The sequence below is a fragment of the Semicossyphus pulcher genome, unplaced genomic scaffold (assembly GCF_022749685.1).
Source record: "Semicossyphus pulcher isolate SPU_LCO1_2020_fin unplaced genomic scaffold, fSemPul1.0.p SCAF_15, whole genome shotgun sequence".
In the NCBI taxonomy this organism is placed as follows: domain Eukaryota; kingdom Metazoa; phylum Chordata; class Actinopteri; order Labriformes; family Labridae; genus Semicossyphus; species Semicossyphus pulcher.
The window spans coordinates 21,632,289-21,656,540 of NW_027211659.1; the positions used below are offsets into that span (position 1 = coordinate 21,632,289).

General features: G+C 39.8%; 1 protein-coding gene across 1 annotated transcript in view; it reads left to right on the forward strand.

The window, feature by feature from the left end:
- Positions 1-24,252, forward strand: part of pth2ra (parathyroid hormone 2 receptor a) — a 90,721-nt gene that overhangs the window by 50,248 nt on the left and 16,221 nt on the right. The window contains exons 8-11 of the mRNA XM_069663501.1: positions 4,962-5,115; positions 10,309-10,369; positions 16,241-16,307; positions 21,932-22,026. Coding sequence (XP_069519602.1) covers positions 4,962-5,115; positions 10,309-10,369; positions 16,241-16,307; positions 21,932-22,026 — 377 coding nt within the window. The remainder of the gene's footprint in view (positions 1-4,961; positions 5,116-10,308; positions 10,370-16,240; positions 16,308-21,931; positions 22,027-24,252) is intronic.

Genomic DNA, 24,252 nt, shown 5'->3' on the forward strand with positions numbered 1-24,252 from the left:
TGTCCACCCAACTACAGTTTCTTTCATTCTATTTGGCAGAATAAAAGAGGGGGTGGAATTGCCACAATTTTCTCAGACAAATTCAGTTGCACTAGGGTAAGCTTTGGTGATTTCTCTACATTTGAGTACATTGCATTTACTTTAAAGGCTGAGCCAGTGGTAGCCAGTGTATTGCCCTCCTAAGCTATGAACAGGTTTTCTCTCAGAGTTTTCAGAACTTATGTCACTCTCTATCACTGACTATGATAGAATAATTGTAAATGGTGATTTCAATATCCACATAAATAATTTATCTGATTTCAAAGCCACAAAATTCCTCAACGTCTTGGACAGCTTAGAACTCAGTCAACATGTTACAGGCCCTACCCATAACCACGGTAACACTCTTGATCTCGTTATCTACAGAGGAATCACTGCCACGGACCTAGTGGTGTCTGATATCAAATTAATAATGATAATAATAATAATATTCTGAAAGAAAAATTTGAGAGACAGACCCATTTCTCTAAGATTATAGCTGAGAATAGTGGCAACTCTAGGGTCTATTCTCAACTATCGATAGGCTATTAAATCACATTCCCTTTCACTCCGAGCAGGTTTCTGCTCAGAGATGTGAGGAGTTTGCCACCTTTTTTAATGAGAGAGTTGCCACGATCAGGTCAGACATTAATAGAACAGCTGATAAGCCTGCTGACTCACCCCACAGCCACCCTCCAGCATTTAAATGTTTTAACAGCATTTCGTATAACGACCTCCGTGACATTGTGGCTCAAACATCCTCCTCCACATGCGCTCTTGATCCAGTCCCCAGCAATTTCTTCAAACGTGTATATGATAGCTTGTCTCCCTTGATCCTAAAGATAATCATAATACTTCCCTAGAAAAACTGCAGTAGTGAAGCCTCTTTTAAAGAAGCCAAATCTAGATAAAAACATCCTCTGTAATTACAGACCTATATCCAACCTCCCCTTTATAAGCAAAGTTTTGGAAAAAGCAGTTTTTAATCAACTTAATACCTTTCTCAATGACAACAGTATTTGAGAGAAGTTCCAATCCGGTTTTAGATCCAACCACAGTACAGAAACGGCCTTAGTCAAAATAGTGAATGATCTTAGACGTGCCACTGACTTGAATCAAGTGTCGATCCTCATCCTTTTAGATTTAAGCTCAGCATTTGACACCATTGACCATACTATTTTAATAAATCGTCTGGAAAGATGGGTTGGTCTTTCTGGCAGTGCTCTAGACTGGTTCCGTTCATGGTCCTACATAACTGGCAGAAATTTCTGTTTGTTTGGATGAACATGTGTCTGTAAGACATGACCTGCCGTTTGGTATTGCACAGGGAAGCTGTCTTGGTCCCCTGCTAATTTCCTTATACATGCTTCCGTTAGGCTACATCATCAACAAGTTCAATACAAATTTTCACAGTTATGCAGATGATACCCAATTATACATTTCTGTTGGTCCAAGCAACCCAAATGGCCTATCTTCTCTGACTGCCTGTTTAGTCTCAATAAAACAATGGATGAGTGACAAACTTCTAAAACTTAACGAAGATAAAACAGAGATACTGCTTCTAGGACCAAAAAGCAAAAGAGAGACACTTTCTAATAGGCTTGGGAACTTTGCTCACCAGAACATACCCGAAGCCAAAAGTCTCGGTGTCATTTTGGACTCTGATTCAAGCTTTGAAGCCCACATTAGCAAGCTGACCAAGACAGCTTTCTTTCACCTGAGAAATGTCGCCAAAGTAAGACCGTTTGTAACAAAGCGGAATGCAGAGAAACTGATTCATGCTTTCATTACCACCAGGCTGGACTATTGCAATGCCCTCTTTACTGGCCTACCTAAAAAGCTGATAGGGAAACTTCAGCTAGTTCTGAACTCTGCCGCCAGACTTTTAACAAAGACGAGGAAAAGAGAGCACATTACTCCTCTTTTAGCTACCCTGCACTGGCTCCCCATTTCTTTTAGAATTGATTTTAAGGTCCTTTTGCTGGCATATAAAGCTCTTAATGCTACAGGACCATCTTATATTTCAGACTTTTTAACCCCTTATCAACCAACGAGAGCCCTTAGGTCCTCTGATGCTGGCATTTAAACTGTTCCCAAAGTGACCCACAAAACAAGTGGGGAAGCTGCTTTTAGTTATTATGCTCCAAGACTGTTGAACACCCTGCCCAGTCATATTAGATATGCAAACTCTGTTGAAATCTTTAAAAATCAACTGAAGACCTACCTATTTAGGCAGGCATTTAGTTAATGTAATACGTTTTTATTTCTTCTTACTATCTGCTCTCATTTCTCTGCCTCTTACTGGATCTCCTTTAAGTAACTTTTATTTGTATTACATTTTCCACTGAGTTTATGTTGCTTTTAATGCCTTACTGTAAAGCACTTTGAGTTGTGTTCTTGTTTTTAATACCACACTGTAAAGCACTTTGAGCTGCATTTTGTGTATGAAAGGTGCTATACAAATAAAGTTATTATTATTATTATTATTATTATTAGCAGGTAACACTTTTTCTCTTTTCCCTGAAACTTTAAGCCCAATAAATAATTTTCATAGTGCATGAACATCACAGCATTTGGGCTTATTAAATAATGAATTCAGATCAGATTATCAGTCATCAAAAATGCAAATAATGAATAAATTATATTAAGGCCGGTAAGAAATGTCCGTATGGCTCTAAGCAGCAGGAACACAGAGTGAGTGAGTGAGTATTTCAGAGACTGCTGATCTACTCTGATTTTCATACACAGGAATGGTCCGATAGAGGAAAAATCCAGTGAGCGGCAGTTCTCTACGCGAAAATACTTTGTTGATGGTCAGAAGGTCAGAAGAGAATGGCCAGATTCTGGTTCAAGCTGATAGAAAGGGAACAATAACTTAAATAACCACTCGAGGTCTGCAGAAGAGCATCTCTGAATGCACCACACATTGAACCTTGAAGCAGATTTTCGCTATTCTAGTCTTCGCGACCACAGCTCATGTTACGTAAGAAACAGGAGACTGAGTACATGGTACTACATGGTACTTATATAGCACTTTTATTGCACTTTTCTAGTCTTTGCGACCACTCAAAGCTGCTTTTACACTACTTATCACATTCACCTTTCACACACACACATTCATACACTGATGGCAGAGGCAGCTATGTAACTGCTGCTGTCAACCAGTTCATCATGCCAGTTCAGTGTCTTGCCACTCTTACATGTAGCCTGAGGGAGCTGGGGATCGAACCTCCGACCTTCCGATTGGAAGACGACCGACTCTGCCACTGAGCCAAAGCCGCCCCATGGATCCATCCTGCCTTGTATCAAACGTTCAGGCTGCTGCTGGTGGTGTAATGGTGTGGGGCATATTGTCTAGGCCCCTTAGTACCAACTGAGCATTGTTTAAACGCCACAGCCAACCTGAGTATTGTTGCTGACCATGTCCATTCCTTTATGACCAAAGTGTCCCCATCTTTAAACTGGTTTCTTGAACATGACAACTCAATTGGCCTCCACAGTCACCAGATCTCAATCCAATAGAGCACCTTTGGGTTGTAGTGGAACGGGAAATTCACTTCATGGATGTGCAGCCGAAAAATCTGCAGCAACTGCGTGATGCTCTCATGTCAGTTTGAACCAAAATCTCTGAGGAATTTTTCCAGCACCTTCTTGAATCTATTGCACGAAGAATTAAGGCAGTTCTGAAGGCAAAAGTGGGCCAAACCCGGCACTAACAAGGTGTACCTAATAAAGTGGCTGGTGAGTGTATAGCCCTTTTCCCACTGGTCAAAAAACCCACTAACACTCCTGAACACCCGCCCGTTTTTTTTGCTTAGTGGGAAAGGTTACAATGGGCATTCAAACCCGGATAAAATTTTTCGACGCAGAGTTTGATAAATAGACTGCATGAGTAATAGATACAATAAAGACCTAACCACGTAACATCTTACCTGTTTACTCACCCTGTCTCCGGCGCGTTTGTGATGTCAGACGGTGGCGCAACAAAAAAGAGACCAAAAACAATATTCTCCACTGGCAATGGGAACAGAGACAATCGGCATCTATTAGCAGGTCTTCCTGTGTCTGAAAAACCTGCGTCAGTGCTCTAATTTCGGTGGAAAGGACTTACTTGACTTACTTAAATATTGAATGATGAATGATATATGGCTTAGCTACTGTAAGATATTGTTGAATAATGCTTAATTATGTATTATGACTTGCAGGTTAATGAAATGTGGCTAGAATACAGCTTTGCATGTTATACATATTATATATACAGTGGGTACAGCATGTGCGCTTAAATACATAGACATCGTAAGAGTAAATTAAGATGACAGTTTAGTCATTTACTGTCATGAGTGTGGTCATGATTGTGCATACATTTGCATAAATGGGGTTTGCAAACGACCAATGCCTGAGAGTTCGGTGGCACTGTATCTTAGTTCCACCAGTTCATGTGCTGGAAATTAAAGAGGCAAAAGAGAGTGAATCTACAAGCACAGGACCTGGCTTTACATTGCGGATACATATAATTATCATCTACTTACAACAAAGCTGCCTTATTGTGTTCTATGGGTGGTTCTCTGCTCTCCTAACAAGACATCACTGAATCCAGTCTGTATAACCCTTAGGGATGTTGTAGCTTTACTGTTCTTTTAATTCTACAATGAGAGCTGTCATTAAAGTGAGTACAAAGTAACATTTGTGGACCAAAAGTGGGTATCTACACTTAGTAGATTTGATGACTTTCATTAACATAAACTTTATATTCAGAGTTTATTTTCAGGATACTTGTCCTCATTGCTGTGCAAATATATACAAGAACAACAAGGTGCTTTAAAATGTAAATCAGATCATCTACTTGACAGGCACCTGTTGTGATCACAACGTGTGATCACACACAGACTAAACTAAACAGGTACCGGCAGGATGTTATAAAAGTGTTACTGTTTTGTTGTCAGATTGGCTGCAAGGTGACTGTGCTGCTCTTCATCTATTTTCTGGCCACCAACTACTACTGGATCCTGGTTGAAGGCCTCTACCTCCACAGCCTCATCTTCATGGCCTTCCGATCAGACTCCAAATACCTCTGGGGATTTATACTCATCGGATGGGGTATGCATTTCTTATATAACACATAGCACCTACAGCATGTCATTATGCAGCATGATTAGAGCACAAAATAATCCTCCTATTTCTTCAGCAAGCTCAACTCCACAATACAGCGAAGATTTCAGTTTATGATTAAATATACAGAATATTCAAGCAGTTCATTTTTTTGTCCTGGAATCATTATTATTGCGCACCACACCAAATTGTAGGGAATATGCATTATGCAGAGGCGATATAGCATTCAAGCCATCAGATATAATTGCTCTCTGGTCATTAATATTGTATGGTGCATAGGAAGGATGACATTAAAGTCTCTCCATGCAAATAAATACACTTGCATTTTGGAGGGATAAAAAGTTACCATTAGATCAGAGTCTTATAATTCACACTGAAACAATAAAAGGTAATATGATAACATTTGCTCTTAGGAGACTAGCTAGACTTAAAATAGGAATTATCTATAACATCATGTCAAGATTGTGAAAAGATCCTCAAAATTCAAAAGACCAAGGGTGTGTCGTGAATAACCTTTGAGAATCATAATGAAACAGAACTGCTGGTATTATTTAGAGTTTTTGGATGTCATCCACACAAGTATTTGAGAATGTTCAGACAAGTAGATGAAAGGTTTATGTCCCCCAAAAGATGTTTTTGTTCTTTTCTTTGAAGTCCAATGGAGAAAAGGAAGGGTGCATTAGATTTCTGTCTGATCTGTGTCTCGTTTTTGTTATACGTTTGCTCTCTTTCTAGAATATGAAGGTTTGGTTATATCCAAACAGTTACTGTTTCTATTAGGACTGCATGCTGAACTGTGCTTAGATTTTTGTAAATCTATTATGCAATAAATGGCAACTGACCAGAAAGAAGCACCAAGAAGGAAAAATGAGGGATTGTAGTGGGATAAACCAGTGATGCGCCATGAGTTAACAAGACTAGGTCAAAACTTAGTACGTGGCTGACCGCATAAGGTCAATGTGTGCTTTTGTGGGTAACACTGGAAACGTGGCATGTGCGTGTCGGCAGCGGGACGTGTTCATTTTCATTTTAAATGCATGAAGCAAATGAGAGTCCTCACACTGCTGGCGTGACACACGCTGAAAATGTAGAGAGGCTTGCCTATTTTTACCCCAAGCGGTTCTCAGCCAAAATACACGGTGAAAATGAATTGTGATGAGTCCTATTGATCTCTGACAGCAACATTAACATCTCTTCCTGTAGTAACAGTCACAGGCATAGAGAGTAAAGTAGGTCAACACTTCTGGTATGCTTTTTCAAAGTAAAAGCCCGATCTAGAGTCTGACTCCCCTCGTTTGTACACAGTGCTTTTATTTTGAAGTGTTTCCTGGCCGTTGTTGTTTTTTTTTTTTACTTCATTTATGACCTTTTTAGGAAGTTATTTGATCATTAAAGTCACTCACAGGCTGCTTATTGCGGTTCCTGCTTAATTTTCTTTGAAATAAAAAGGTAGTCATAAGTCTCCCGCAGGTCATAAGTGTATGGTATAAAAAATAAATAAATAGCATCATGTTACAGACTTAACTTTGGTGTGATCTGTCCCTCTCTCTCCCTCGCTCGCTCGCTCTCCGTCTCTTCATCTCAGCTACGGTTGGTTTCACTGTGTGTTAATTAAGGTCCAGTTTCTAATGTAAATAAGATCGTTTTCTGTTAAGACCAACCCACGGAAACTTTTAAAACAAAGACCCGGAACAACCTCTGGATATGCGCGCTGCGGACATGGTGAGGACAGCGGAGGAGCAGGCCCGCCTACTCCCCGAACAAAGTATCCAGAGCTATGTAGAGAGAGTCGCGTCAGTGGATTATGCTCCACAATCCGCCATTGTGATGCCGCAACTCTCTCTCTCTCTCTCTCTATGGCCCTGAAAGTACCGTCAGTCAGTCAGTCAGTCAGTCAGTCAGTCAGGCACATACAGAACCATGTGTAGGGCTGACCCAGCCAAAAAAGGTGAAAAGTTCATTCCCTTAGTAGGAATTTCTTGTGTCACTAAATGTCACGTTAATGTAATCAATGCATTAGGTTTAGAAAATATTAGTGTTGTTTTTGGCCGTTTGCCCACCTTATTGTAAATACATCCTAATTTGTAAGATTAATGTGAAACCAGATTTGCTCATTTTAGAAGCAAATTGGATTCAGTGTCCTGTTAATTAACACCAATACCTGTTTTTTTTATTGCCAAGAAACAAATAAGACATATCTTTATGAAACACCGTGCATGTTGTAATTTAGGGCCGGGCACCGTTACAAAAGTAGTGCTCTCACCACACAAACACACACACGCGCACACATACACACAAACAATGACCGCTGATAAGCAGCCTTACTGACCTGCCTACTGATTTTGTCATTTTGGATAATATGACCACTGATTCTGAGTAAGTCAGCAGGTGCTTTATTCGATCTAATCACTATCTCACACACGCACATACACACACAGCTCGGCAACAACAGCCTTCCTGATTTACAGAACGACCATGGTGACACATACCTGCACCTGCGAGGGTTGTTACATATCTGATTCTATATCAGAAATGTATCGAATGAGCTTTCGATTTCAATCATCAACATACATCCCACACGTCTTGATCAGAATATGCAACATATTTTTCTAGAGGAGATTTTGCTTACTGTAACTGACGTGCTTTTATACTTCTTTTGTACTAGCCCTGCACACTCCCCTCATACTCTGTGCCTCTGTTTCTCACCTTTCTTCATTTCCTCGTCCTCTTTTTGATACAGATGAGAAACAGAGTTCATGCAACATGTCTCTGACTGATTGTATCTTGAAGGAAGGGGGAACACTTATCTTAGATTAAGAGCTCCATGATTAATCATGTTGACCGTAATGAAGCTGCACAGTTAGATGAAGAGCTGAGGAGGATGAAAGACTGTTTGACGTTTCTTGTGAGATTCGCCTGCCTTGCACAACCACATATGCAATTTGTGCAATCTCTTGTAAGAAGCTGTGATATGAAGAACATAATGTATCATTTCAGGGGCATTTTCAAGGAAAAATTGAATTCACATTTCCTTGTTGATGACCTGAATTCTTAAAGCTCTGTAATAATATATGGATGCAACTCGACAATATACTGTAAAACAGCAGAGCCCATTAAACCAATACAGGACCCCCCTGTTAGTTTTGATGGTTGGCTGGGGTTGTGGCTGTTCTATCACTTTTAAATTCTGAATTGTAAATACGAAGAAACTGTTGATATTTGTTGCAGTTGGTTAAACATGTTTTAATTATGGGTCCTTCTTTTCTCCCAGAAGAGACTTTGTTTCTATGTTTAAATGGTGAAATTCAATCTGTAATACCATTCAGATGCTTATTTATAAATTGCCAAAGGGCACCTTATGTTTTGGCTTTTTAATCTGCAGATTAACATGGTCAGAATTGATCCAGAGAAGAGGCACTGAAGCCAGCCTTAATAAATTAACAAATTGATGAGACAAAAGTGAAGTCGCACAGAATCAATAGCAAACAGTTGTGTGTCTGGACTTGAAAGTAGTTATTTGCATGCTACAAAAACTTGAAGAAAGTACGGAATAGCTGCTCTACTCATTCGTACGGTCTTGGAATGCTTGGCACACCCGAATAACTCGACTATATTGAGGACGAAATGACATGCGGCAGGGATTCAGTTGTTAACTCTGCGAAGCTTCATATGTTAGCTGTCTCTTCCTCATTTACATAATCTCCTGCACTTGGCCGTGTTTAGGAGATCATGGCTTTAAACTGACCTTTGCTCCTGACAGTTTACCTTATGAGCTTATGTTGCTAGGTAACCTCAGCTTTAGAAAGTCTGCGTAAATGAGGGTAAAGAACACACCTGCTGTTTTTATATTTCATGTTTTCATGTTTAAAACCAACAGATGTCCCTCTGTGAGCTTTCCATCCATTATATCGGTGTTTTCAACCGTGACCCTAACTGTAACATGCGTCTCAAAACAGCTAAAGTACATAAAAAAGAAATAGTATGCCTGGTTGGGGGTCAACTTGGCTGCAGGGCCTGCAATGCACATGCGGAAACCCTGTAGTGCTTTATTCAAAGACTAGCAGAGAGTTTGTTTGCGCAAGGTACAGCGCAACACACCATGACGTGGGATTATACCGAATATCAGAAGAATACACAGAATGTGCCACACAGAAAGAATAAGTTGTCAAGGTTAAGTCAGTTGTATTTGCTACTCTGGTGAGTGAAAGAAGTAAAAGAAATAAAAGAGATGACGCCTGTCAATATGCCCCCAGTGTGTTAATGTATTTGTTTGTTTAAAAGTGTTTCTACTTTGTGTTTTGTGTATAATCTTTTTAAAAGTTCAAAATAGGATTGAAAAAAACAGACAATGGACATGGAAAATGAGAACACAATGCTGTGTGATTCCTGTAAGGCAGTGGTTCCCAACTTTTTTTTCTTGGAGCCCCCCCTGCTTCTATCCAAGAAAGGCTGAGCCCCCCCAGCCCGTATACACGTACACCAAAACAACAAAGTGATTCACTGGCAAAAATGTATACCGATCTGCCTATAGTTCGCAGAGGTGTGGCTGACAAAGTAGCTACTATATTTGAATGAGGAGCAAAAAACATATTTTTTAATAGTTGAACAGACTTTTAAATATCAGTTAAGAGCTTTTTATTGATTTAATTTAACATCTAATGCAAATCTAATCTTGACAATCTCAGTGCAGACGAAGCCTCACGCACCCCCAGCGATCTTTGGCGTTTACCAGACCCCAGGTTGGTAACCACTGCCGTAAGGGATAAAAGAGGACTATGCACCATCGGTATTTATGATGTGTAGACAATCATGTCGAGCCCTGTCTCTGTGTAGGGGGGGGTCTTTTTTTTTTTAGAACATGCAAGTAGCTGAAATAAAAGCTTTGGGGAGGGCCTTGATGGTTTGGAAAGTGAAACATTTTTACAGTCTGTAAAGGAGTTCATGCTCATCGATGACTTTTTTTTTTCATGGCTTCTACCTGTTAAAGTAAATCTTGTCAATCAAAAAGGTGAAGCCATTAACTTGGCAGGCCAAATTAAATCCAATGAAATTCCTATACTTTCTTAATATCATGTTTAGGAACTGAAATCTAAATGTGAAATGTGATGTAGGCCATAGATGAGTAAAAAAAAAGTAGATCTTCGGGACAGTACAGCTCATTTTTGTTTTGTTCAATTTCAGGTGTTCCAGCTGTTTTTGTGGCAGTGTGGGCGATTGTCAGGGCAACGCTAGCAGATGCAAGGTGAGAGAACGAGTCTCACTGTGTCTAAATGCAGGCCTTGTTTTGCACCAAAAAAATGAAGAAAACTAGATGATGTAATTAGTACTTAGTTATGGAGTCATTTGAATCATCAGTAAAATCCTATTAAATATGCATGACACAATTCGACAAAGTACACTCAGTCATGATTTCTTAGTTGAGCTTCTCATTTAAAGTTGTCATGTCAGGTCTGGAACATTACACTCATACATGATTGTGACACATTTCATCCCAAACCATGGACATTTATAAGCTGCTATGATAGCCTCGACTGTTGAGAAGTGTTCCACATGATTGTGGAACCTGGCTAAAGGGTTCTTCTATTTGCTTTTTTTGATGGATTGCATCGGAATACATACAAAATTAGACCTTTAGTGTTAATACACATAAGCAATCTCACAAGAAAGGGAATATCAGCATGTTTTTTGTTTAGTTAATCATTCATTTGGCTCAAGTTCTTTTGCCAAGGAACACAACGTTTCCCTACTCTCGCAATTTTTATGTGTTCAGACATCTCAGCAGAATGGCTTCTTTGTTATGTACATTTATCTATGTTTACATTCATCATGTGACCAGTGCAGTAAGAGACTGTTGACAGTTATTGTGGTGTTATGTGTGATTACAAGATACTAGCATGATCCATCTAGAAAGAACTGTTAGCTGTAATGTTAAAGGTATAATAAGTAATTTTTTTCCTTGCATTTTGTCAACAACACATTCAAACTGGGCCCCTCCTCCTGGGCTCTTCATCACCAGATGCTCACTCTCTCCCTCTCCTGCGAGAACACGCCCACCCCGCAAGGCTAACACCGGCAGCATCACGGTTACGTTTGCTCTAGCTTGTCCTACCAGGTTTGAGGCACCTACCTGTCCAACAGAAAGAAGGCCAACTCTGCATCGCTCATTCGCCATGTTCGCCGGTCTGAATGGGACCCAGCTGCTAATTTGAACCACTCCCACACTCACCTATACGCTGTGATTGGCTCAGGGAACCACAACAGCGCCCCTCCTGAAAACATCTCGTGCAAAGCAAAACAACAGAATAGATGCAGAGGGAAGGGTCTCACAAGGGTCTGCATACACACTCACCAACACGCATGTATAGAGGCCCATAAGTGATGATTTATATTATACTATATTTGTAAAAGTCTATATCTTATTTTTCTAGCAAAATCCTACTTATTATACCTTTCATTCATATTATTCAGAACACCTAAAAAGGTATGATATATATTGTTCTAGTGCTGTTTTACTGTTTCTTTTGTTTGTAAAAACTGTTTGTTTGCTGCCAGCATGCTCAGAGCAGATCTGTTGTCTGCGGACTAGCTGACTGTGTACCTCTGACTATATAAGTAGCGCAAATTCAATGAAAGTTGGTTATTCACCATGGTTTTATGGTATGGCTGAAACTCGGCAGGCATGCAAGGAGTGGTATTTTTTGTGCAAGAAGTATTTACATAATCACATCAAACTGCTTAGTCAAAAATACATCCATTCGGTGGCCACCAGTGGATTGAGATTCTAACAGTTTTGGAGAGAGTTCTACGGTTGTGGCCTTCAGTGGCTATTTTCATGGATGCTATTCATGTATCCTACTAGGAAAAAGACGCTACCAAAGCCAGGAACATAATTTCTAAGGAAGACCCTCTTATTGTGGCAAATCTTTTTTTCCACAAGTACAGTATATTACCAGGACCTTCAATCCTTTCTTGACAACATACCAGACGGATGAGTTAATGAAGCTATTCCTTGCAAACACTTTGGCAGAGCTCATGAAGGTCATTATCTGGTTTCATGAATACTGTGTTAAATCAAAAGGAGGTCCTCCAGTTTATATCCAGTTGATCTGACTGGATGTTGGTAAAAGAAGTGAATATTGGCTTAGGTGCAGTTAGACCAAATAATTCAAATAAGTATCAGGATGCAAGGAATCGATCGACAAGTTGTTTTATATCATTAGTTCATCCATGACAGAAACTTCAGAAACAGAAAAAGATAGAACTCATTGTCCTAAAGTTTGTGAGGGACTGCATCAAGCTGATGCTAACCATTCTTCAGAAATAACAGGACATGAACCTCTTATAAGCCTTGGAGGCAGTTGACTTATTTGAACTCTAAAAATGTGCTCTCAGACTGGTCCCAGGGCAACATGAGGAATCTTGTTGTACAGGTGTCAGTAGGTGTCTTGGTGGTTAGAGAGAATAAAGGCACTTAAGGCAGTTTTGTCTGAATTGTGCTTCATAAGGTAAAAGAAACCAGGAGAGGATCTAAAAGTGTTAGGTTTCACATTATTTTGAATATGCCTGGTTCTTAACAATATTCACTGAAGCATTGATATTCTTCTATTGATTTTTGACTGTTCCTTGGTATTGTTTCTTGCAGGTGATAGAAGTAGTTTGTGATTTATCATCTATTTCGGCTATGAATAAACCTTTCCTTTTCTACCGATCCATCATGGCTAGGCTTGATGTCTTCCTGAGCCATCACTACTCTTAGCTATAGGAGTCGTATAAAAAGCTACATCTCCTTTCCCATGGTCAGGCTACAGTGGAGAGAGGCTTCTCAATAAACAAAACTTGAGCATGTTGTAAGGCACCATGGTTCCACAAGGTCCCTATAACTAAGGAGCTGCTGTCCTTGGTTGCATCTGCAAGATCCTGGTATAGGGTGCCCCTGGATGAAGCTGATCAGCTCTCAAGCTGAGAGAAGACTGGACTCCTGATGGCACACCAAATCAAACACTCAGAAGAAGCTAGTTTATGGCAAAGGTGGGATAAAAGAGTAACTAGGTGAAATCACAAGGGATATATTCTCTTTTTTTTTTTTTTTTTGCATATTGTCCTTTTTACTAATGATTTACAGCTTTACATTAGCCAAAATGCTTTTGGTAATTGTAAATGTATCTTAAATTTTATTTAAATTCTTAGAAAGTCCTAAATGTTACTTGCCTTACAAGCTGTAGGAACCCTGAGATTTTACACATGAGGCTATCCTCATATTGTTGCATTGAAATAGAAGTAAATGCTGTAGCATCATTATTTCCCTTAAATGAAACTAAAGTGCCTGGATGAAACTATGAAAACAGGCCCAGAAAAAATGTACCCTAAAGTTTGTATAACACCTTTGACCATAAACGGTACTTCAGAAAATCAAAAGGTGAAATTAAATGTGCAGTTCAGGATTTCTACAGGACTCAAGGATTGTAATATAGTGTCATTAGTTCTTTTAAAATGGTCCACCTCCATTATCCATTTGCAGAAAAAATCATCCGAGGTTTTGACCACTGAGTTAAGTGCTGACTTTCATGCATTCTGATGTAATGGTATTTTCTGCCATATGACCCCCTGCACCTCACAGTGAGTTTGTAAGACCTTCCATTGGGCACATAGTGGAAACACAACAGATTACAGAACATTGTAATAAAGCAATAATAAAATAGACAAATACACAAAAAAAACCTTGACAGATGCAAATAAGTCATAAAGCCACAGTTTCACACATAGTACGAAATGGTTCATATTTAAAAGTCTAAAGAGGAGAGTCAGGTCGTTTTCTTATCTCTAGTATTCCGGCTACAATAATGAACTTTCCTGAATAAAGTGGACGAAAGGTTCAAATAAAACTCCTGTAAATACACCCTAAACAAAATTGCCTTACAGGAAGAGGGTTTGGGGTTAGAACGCTGTATTTTGTTGCCCTTCTCAAGTCCCAAGTTCTAAATTGCCTATTAGTGTGAGTATTTGTCTGTATGTCACCCGTCCATGGCGTTTCCTCTCAGCTTTGACCCTGCTGTGGACCTGCTCAGACTTTACAGGTTTGGGAAATAGCTTTTCCAAAAGCACAGGGGAGTTGTTTTCTTTGAATTTGCATTCTGTTCAGACTGTTTACAGACAGTCTAGAAGGAAGAGGGAGGAAGTTGTGACATAATATTACAGATAAGGCAACATTTAACAGGTAGTATGAGTGCTTCCTCTATTCAGCACAGTGCAGTCTGCATTTACCCTGTAACAGAAAGCTATGTTTATAAAATAATTATGTTTGTATAAGCTGTTTTTGGATTTGCATGTATTCTGTTTTGTCACTGCTTTCATTCACTGCAAATCTCAACTTATTCTTTCTGCTTTCATCTGCGACCTATCGCAAGCCCTGCATCAACAATATACAAGCCATATAATTGGGCTGATGGCCAGGAGCACTTCCTCGTGTCTGTGAGTGCTTGTACAAAACCCACCAGAGGGCTTACTGGTATTGTGTCATTTGTTCTATAAACAACTGTGACAGCCTGCCACAAGATAAATACTGTTATATGGATCTCCTGGCAGCACTGTACAGCAGAGATCCATTTTCAGTCTGTGAGCTGAAAAATGGAATGTGCACTGAAAAACTGAGAGCAATGTAATGAAAAGTTTCTTTATAAAGTTTTTGTTCGATTGCACTGTTGTTTTTGACACTGTGTCAGAGAGGAGCTGAATTAACTCTGTGGGAATTTATGAGGCTATGGTCAGGGCTGTTCTATTATATTGTACAGGGTTTTTTGTCTTTTTGGTGGACGAACCTTTTGTAAAACTTTTGTCAAATCTATGACTGAAAGTCAGCTTTGCACCGAAGTGAAAGAATTGACAGCAAAGCTTTTGGGTCAGTCTGTAAGTTAACCACTGGATGCTACCACATTTTATTTTCGCATTGGACATTTGAGATGGTTATAACAGGTGAAGTTTTCAAAGCTGACATGGTTTCATTCTTACAATTTCCAAGGTACTAGCATCTTTTCAGGATGTTGCTGTGTGAGGTGTACTGAGACCCTCCTTTCATTCCATTTTCACCATATGACATTCATGATGTGTTTTCGACTACCATTCATGCGTAACATGCAAAATACACACTCTAGCGGGCGTGTAGTCTGCTCATCATTTGTTAATAATAGTGTTTGCATAATCCCCTTGAACATCCATAATGATGGAAGCTATATGCTCGAGTAATTGTGCAAGATGTCCTTTGAAGTTTTCAGTCAGAAAAATACATTCTATGTGTAGTTCACAGAGAGATTGCCAGACCAAACTCCTACATTTTCCACACAGATTAAATTGTCCCATGAGTTTCAGTTACACTTTTGACTGAGAAAAGTACACATCATATAAAATGTATCTGATGTAATACAGCACTTAAGATAAATTCAGACAAAAATAGATGAAAACAATTTAGTCTTCTTCAAGGCAAGGTAGGTGATTATGAATTATGTTGCATAAAGGCACCTGGAAACAGAAACCTAATAGAACACCTTGAAATAAAAGATGGACACTACTAAGTATACCAAGAATTGAAACTGAAAAACAAGATGACACATGTATGATGTAAAAATGGAAAATCATCCAAAAAGAAAGGTAACTTGGGTTGAAAATGGCTTGCAACAACAAATCGAAAATGTCAGGAAAAAAGAACACATCTTCAAAAAAATTGGAAATGGATATTGAGCTGCAAGACATTTTGTATACGTGTTCTCTTTTTTCTCTTGTGGTTTTACTCCTCTTTCCATTTACCAGTTGGCTTTAAAGGCACTATGCAAATGTGTTCTAACTGCCTGCTGTCTTTTTGATTTTGTCTTTCATCTGTTTTTCCATTTCACCCTCTGTCTCTGTTGTTCTTGGTTTCTTCTCTGGCATCCTTTCTTAGATTCTTCTATATGTGATCATGGTGACAATATGAATAACTTTGAATAACTTTGTATAATTGCTCATTTGGTGACAATTTACTCCTCTGTCTGTCTCATCTCCACCACCACACCTCTTTTTTTCCCACCATATTTTTCCTGCTTCTCATCTCTTACCTACCTCTCCCTGTATTTGTCACCTGCAGGTGTTGGGAGTTGAGTGCTGGAAATATAAAGTGGATCTACCAGGTTCCCATCCTGACAGCCATTGGGGTAAGAGTGTGAGTGTGACATACTGAGTTTCACATTCGTCATTTCTAAGTATGAAGAAGCTGTTGTGAAATGTGAAAGTCTCTTTGTGGCTGAGGTAAAGATTCAAAGTTACATTTTGAAAGACACAATTATCCAAATTTGTGTATGTGTGAAAGAGTATAAATCCAGTTATTATAGCCTTTTAAGCTTGTGACAGCATGACACTTGGTACAAACTTTTATTCCTCACCCAAAATTTGGCACAGCAGTTCAAAGCCAAGATAAGGGGAGGAAGCAGGGATTCCTGCTGTGACAGTAGTGATGGGAATTTGTAGAATTGAATATAATTTTGTGAGTTTTATTAATTGTAGCTAATTTATTCACCTTTTCATTACTGGACAGCTTCCATGTCTTACAGTGATTTGAACAGATTGCTTCAAGATTGCTGTTTAATTAAAACTGCTTCATGCTTGTTGACCTGATTGTTTGCTCTCAACCTACTGTGGTGAGGCCTAATGGAGGAGCGATGGCACGACACAAATACACAGTACAGTTAAGACATGCCAAGTCTAACTTTTATAGACATAAGTTGTTTTATAGGACTGTAATGTAAGATGTCTGTGAAGGAGTGTCCTTTGTCTTTCAAATGTAGCTGGACATCTGAGTCCTGTGCTGAGGAGCTGGCTCTCCTATGCTGGGCCATGCGTTTTGGAGGGGTTGTTTTGTTTCCCCGATGTACAGGTCCCTGCATTCCTCATTGCATTGTACTGCATAAACTACATTGCTCTGTTTATGTCAGGGTTTATTGTCCTTGCGGTGGACAAGCTTCTGTCCGAGTGTGTTGGATGGTTTGAGGTGTTCGGCATATTGTATTATAACAATGCTGTGGCGTTGTTTGTTTTCTTCTTTCCTGTTGGAGCTGTGTTTCTAAGCAGTCTTTCTGAAGGCCCAGTTTGGGATGTGATCTTTCTGTTCCTTCTTTTTCCCCTCTGTCCTAGAGGGTACATTTTGAGCCCTATGGTGTGGGGTTTTGATAACCCCTAGCTTGTGTTCTTGTGGTTAGTGAGAATCAAAAAGTAGTTATTGGTCTGTGTGGGTGGCTTTTCCTGTAAACTTAAAGGTTGAGGGTTCTCTTCAAAGTTCATGTCACAGTCCAAGAAGGCCAGGCTGTTTCCTCTCACATCTTCTCTGGTAAACTTGATGCCGCTGTCTACTGCATTGTTGTGTAAGTGAATGCTTCCACTTCCTTAGATTGGATTTGGGCCCAGGTGTCATCCACCTATGTAAACCAGTGGCTTGGGGTAGCTCCTGTGAAGGAAGTTAGAGCGTTCTTCTCTACTTCCTCCATGTAGAAATTAGCCACTATTGTGGACATGGGTGAGCCCATGGCACAGCCATGCTTCTCCCTGTAGAAGCCTTCATTCTACTGAAAGTATGTGGTGTTCAAATAAAGGTCCAGCATGTTGCAAATACAGTCCGGTGTGAGAGTTGTTCTGTTAGATAGGGTTGTGTCCTGTAGCCGGCGTTTCTTGACGGTCTGGACTGCCTCATCGGTGGGGATGCATTGATTTTTGCAATGATCCTTATATCACAGTCCGACAGTGTGGCATAGTGGTATCTTAGGAAAGTGTAAATCAAACTGAAATGAGAAACATTTGCATAATACCTGCATGTTCAGATTTCACTGAGTTATGACTTTAAGAAGGAGTGTGAGTTTTGATGCAATTGTGCCAATCATGTGCTAATTGTTTTAGCTTGAAGCTTGGTGTGGCAACTTTAGAAAAATAACCTATAGTTAGCCAAATTTTAAAATGTCCCAACCAAACACACCCCAGTTCATCCCTTCAGACATCTCTTGAAAGCCACTCCCATTCAGAATTGGGTTTTTTTTGGGCGTAACATGAATCAAACTAATCACAGTGTTATCTCTCATTCCTTATACATGGCACCATGCTCGGGCCTGCTCATGTATCTGTTCTTCTTCCACTGTGCCCCCTGTACATGCTTAACGTACACAGGCCACTGTATGAAATATGGTAATGTATGGATTTATGTTATATCCACTCAAGCGATCCTACAGCAGAAGAATGAGGAAGTGTCTTTCTCAAAGGAGAGGAATTTGTGTACTTTTATGCACGAGGCACAGCAGCGTAACCTGAATTAAATCTCCAGACACGCCAACAGGATTGCTCAGGATGTTCAGTAATGTTGTTTGTTCTTAACATCCAAGAAATCTAGGCTGTTAATCTCTGTTTACTTATTTTTGCAGCTGCATCCCATGCCTATACTGCTTGTGTAATGGACACTGGACAGTCTGTAATGATATTGTGGACATGATTGTTGGTGGCACTGGTAGTTATGTTTGAGGCCCATCTACATTTCTGCATGTATTAGAAAAAACGCATGCATGATGGAGAGCTCGGTGTCTTGGGCTGGAGTTTTTGGCCGGTGTGGGGCTCAAGCAGGAATTGCCCTGAGGTGAAGGAGGTAAAGGAGGAAGTAGAGGTAAGCATGTCCTCGGCTTCATGCATTACCAGATCGGTCTCATCTGAAAGGAGTATAAGGATGAGGTCAACATAAGCGTGCCGTCTCTCCCATTAACATATCAGATAATACACTCGTAATCTGAGGAGTAGGAGGGCTGATGTGCGTCTCTGTGTGTGTAATAGGCTGAGGAACACACGCTGTGTACTGCGCCATGGACATTAGACAAAGATTTTGGTGGTCTTTGGTGCAGTTGTTACAAATGACTGTATATATAGATGGATGAGGCGTCTTCATCTGATCCCATTGTACGAAAGTGATGCCAAAATAGCCCCCGTGATAGGCGCTGCCATCTTGCGATGGTGACATCATTTGGAGCCAGAGTCTGTGCAGTAGAGATCGGCGGGTGACGTGGCCGTAGCCACTTCCGCTAATGAAAACACACACACTTAACTTACAAGGATCCCGCACGCTGTCGTATTTAACAGCAGAACAGCTTCTTTGTGTTGGTCTGAGGTTAAAGTTCACAGGTATGGAAACTTCAGTGACTGTATTGATTGTTTTAGTTACGTTTCCTCTCGCGGATCGTCCTCTACTCTGCTAATCCAGAACAGATTGGCTGCAGTATTGGTAAACAGAGCTGTCAATCATCATTTTTACAGCATCAAATAACTAATTAAAAATAAACTTGGAAAAAAATGAACACTTGGACATAAATCAGCATGATAAGAACTAACTATAGATAGATAGAAAAATTGATCTGGCTTGTATTTTGATTATATAGTTTGACTCATGTAACATGGAGGAGGCGGGCTTTATGACCTATACTGCAGCCAGTCAGCAGGGGGCGCTCGAAATGTTTTGGCTTCACTTTTAGGGAGCTGTCATGTCCTCCATCTTTGTAGACAGTCTATGTTCGCTACTGAGTGTAAACCCATTTAAGAAAAGACTGCACTGTGGACTAACCAGTAGTGCCAGCTGCAAAGAGTAGGCATTAACGAACAGCATCCTTGCCATCATAGGTGTCCAAGTAGCTGCATGCTATGAAGATACTCTTTGTGAACAAGTTATGTAGCTAAACACTGAATAATGAACGTCTGAGACAATAATTGATGGAATCATTAATATCTTTCTCTCTCGTCATCTTTTTGGTGCCAATGCAAATTCTGAAAAACAGCCTCAGTCTCATGTCTCTCACTTGCATAACTTCTCCATGGTGTGCAGTTTTTCTTTTGGCATTGGAGCCTGCCATAAAGAAAAACTAATTAAAAAAGAGAAGATAGAGAGAGAGCTTGGTAATGCAGTTTCATGTTGTGAGAACCACAAGTTCTGATTAATGACCAAGTTACTTAAAAATGAGTCATTTCCTAAGAGGCCTGTTGTGACTTAAACTGTCTTCACCTGACTGCTCCGTGAGTTAAGTTGCTATCAAGTTGTTATTGGAAAAAAACAGCTTCAGACAGCTTTATATTTCCTCCATTAAAACTAATTCTCAGCTGGCTGTGACACATTATCTCCTCAATTAACAGAAAGTGTTGTCCTGCAGAAATAAGACCACGTAGTGTGTTGAGGATTTAATTCATTAATCTTATGCACTGAAGCAGTGAATTTACTTCTAATGTGTCTTAATTCATACTACATATACATAACCTATAGCTTAGCAATTGAAATGCACTTCTTAGAACTGCCAAGGTCGTGATAATCCATAAATTGAAAACTCAGTATGTAAGTGGGCGTTCAAGAACAATCTCATTGTCTTTTAACTGTGCTTGCAGCTTGTCTCTATGGACGGCAGTGTCATTCTGTGGAACAGTTGATCTGTTGGTTGCTTGGTCAGTTCACCACGTTGGTCTCCACTGAAATATCTCAACAACTAATAGATCAAATCCCAGAGAATTTTGTCAATCCATGGTAGTCAGAGGATGAATCCTACTGACTTAAGAGAGCCACTGATTTCTTATCAAGCACATCCACAAGGCCGATCATGCGTTAAAGGCCTTGACACATTTTGTGTCGAAAACTATGAACTGTTGGTATTTTTTTTAGTGCAGCTTGTATGGTGACAAGCGTATTAAGATAAGATGTTTTAACATTTCTGGGAAAAAGAATTCTCTGATGCACAGGCAGTTTAAAAGGGTTGCTATCACTGCCAAACACCTGTCACATAATTTTATATCTACAGATATTTGAAGAGACGTTTCATCAGGTCTGCATGTTAAGTGCATGGTTTTTGAAAATATGGCGGTGTTATATAATCATAACCTTGATCCTTGAAGACCAATATATAATAACGTGTCAGTTTTTGTTATGATCGCACAGTTAGACCTTTTCTGTGGTTTTAGGTTCAAATTATAAGAGAAACATTTTCTCCATGATACTGTCAAACATACCCACATAGTCATTTTCCCCCATGTATTTACGTATATGAATAGTAATAAAGAGCAGATGAAAAGGAATGAACATAAATTCCTTTGACTCCTGTCAATGTATGCAACCGAAGATGAGCTCTGGATTTGGGTGACATGCTTCCAAGGGAAGCCCCTTTGTCATGCCTGAATTATACTGTATGAATGTATGTTGGTGGCTTTGGAAAACATAAGCCTCAATTTGCATCTTTCAAAGACTTCGCCTCAGCCTCATCAAAGGCTTAGAGAAGCATCCTTTAGCATAAAAGCTGTTCTTTGCCCAGAACATTACAATAGGTCCCGATAGGGTATGTATATGCTGCTAGTGGTTTGAATATTGTTGGTGTACAGTATGTTTTCTGGAGGATAGGAACATAGTAAATCTGGCACATAAAAACACACATGTTCTGTAATTGATTCACTTATAAAAGTTGGTCATTAACGTCCATCCATTATTTATACCGCTTATCCTGTTCAGGGTCGCAGGGGCAGCTGGAGCCTACCCCAGCTGTCATTGGGCAAGAGGTGGGGTATGGGTAATTTTGGAGTCACCAATTAATCTAACAAGCATGCACCTACCTACACATGCACAGGGAGAACATGCAAACTTAGTCCCAAACGGAGTTTGAACTAGAAACCTTGAAACAAACCTTAAAAACAAAAGTATTTATTTTCCACATGTCAATTAAAGTTAAACAGATTGTTAATAATGAATGGTGTATTATTTAAGTTTTCCATCTCTGCTCTTCTGTTTCAGCTCAACTTCATCTTGTTTGTGAACATCGTGCGAGTGTTGGCCACGAAAATTCGAGAGACGAACGCAGGGAGATACGACACAAGGAAACAGTACAGGTTCGTACTCTTATTGTATCTGTATATCAAGCAGCTTACATGTGCCTAGTTTGATCTGTGATCATTTATTTTAAATGTCAACAGAACCAGTCACACAATACTGCTGTTATCATTGATTTGCATGCGACGAAGGTTTATGTTGAAAGGTGCCGCTGCATGACAGAGAAAATCCAGTTCACTGTATGACTCAGTAGTTCACTGTGTACTGGCTGTATGCATGTCAATGTTTGCCATTTCACTGAAGGTAAAAGCAAAAGATTTAGCTGTTTAATGTAGACCAAGAACTCCCACAACAACAAATGAGTCTTTAACTGTACATAGCAATGCAGATAGTTTTAGATAAGTCTGTTAATATTCTATTACATTTGTTATTGTGAACAAATCCTATGAAAAGACAAAAATCCACAATCATTTATTTAATCGCTCTACCATTTCTGACTTAACCTGTCTGTAGCGTTCAGCCCAGGAAGCTTTTTTGACCAAATGTTGAAGACATATCCTAAACAACAGGTTACAAAAGACTGTAATTTTCTGGCAACAGCAGGTTTTAGCAGATGTTACTCAAAAACAGGAGGAAATTATGGGGATGAGTAATAAGATGAGTAAACACACACACACACTCACACACACACACACATACACACAGTCATTCTAACACCCCCAAAATGTGTATCCCCTGACCAAGACTAATACATAAACACACGCAAACACACACAAACAAATACACAAAGATATACTGTGCTGTAGCTTTTCTAACCCTGCAATTATCACTATTTTTCTCTGCTGCCGTCCTGACGTTGTGTGTCAGATAAAAAAAGGCATTTTAATTACAGTGGGTAGCTTATTAAATGCTGCAATGAAGCGAGATGAGCAGACTGTTAGCCGGAACAGATGACAGTGATCGAGTGTAGTAAACTAGAGGCCATACTGGAGGGTGGATGTAAGCCAAATGCAGCACATTCCATAGAGAGTAATACGTTGTAGCTAAAGTCAGAAAAGAAAGTAGGAGTACAAAAGATGATATCAGGTGCGGGGAAATAGCCACTAACAGTATGATAACTTACTACTGAAGTAGCTTGATGGAACCAAAAGGAAACCTACAGTTTATTACAACTTCTGTTTAACTTTCATTGTTTTGGCCGTCAATATACAGTATTCACAAAAGCCACTTAATATCTTCGATTGGCCATGAAATCATATCAAAGCCTACAGTATTATAAGAATAACATCAGCTGAGTTATACAGTAGTATAGTTATGTAAGTCTGTAGCATGAATATATCATTAACTCAATACTTGTTGAAAGCTAAACCAAATAAGGTCTGATGAATTAAACACAATTGTTTACCATGAAAGTTGTGGATGCAAGCTGCACGGTGGTGCGGTGGTTAGCACTTTTCGCCTCACAGCTAGAGGGTTCCTGGTTCGTTCCCCCATTCAGACGTAGGGGGCCTTTCTGTGTGGAGTTTGCATGTACTCCCTGTGCATGCATGGGTTCCCTTCAGGTACTCCGGCTTCCTCCCACAGTCCAAAGACATGCTCGTTTGGATCATTGGTGACTCTAAAATTGCTCGAAGGTGTGAGTGTGAGCGTGAAAGGTTGTCTGTCTCTATATGTCAGCCCTGTGATTGACCGGCGATCAGTCCATGGTGTACCCCGCCTCTCACCCAATGACAGCCCCTCTGCGACCCTGATAAGGATAAGCAGTATAGATAATGTATGGAAGCATGGATGGATGGATTGATGGCTGGTTATGGATGTGCAAGATAAGATAAGATAAGATAAGATTGCAGTACGTTAACTCTGTCTGTCTTTCTGTATGTATTTCTTGCATTAGATCTTCCTTGGAGAGGGAGTTAATGCTTGTTAGGGTGAGACGTTTCCTTAGTTGTCCCTGTTTGGTTATTGACAGTGGGAGAAGTATTGACTGAGGCTGTGGGTATTGAGTGTCGCCTGCAGTTGTCTATTTTCTGCTGTTGTTATTCACACCAAAACTCGAGTAATTTGGAAAATAATCATGGTTTGTGCTAGGGCTGCACAATATATCATAACCATCTCATTTGCGATGTGGACACATGCAGTAGTCACACCGCAGGACATGCATTGGGTAGCACGTGACCTGTAACACGTCAGGCTTCTACATTTTTGTTGCTTAATACAAAATGAAAACTCGCCGTCGTTTGTCATCTTCGACGACTGATCTACAAGAGAAGTCTGCCTTGTATCAT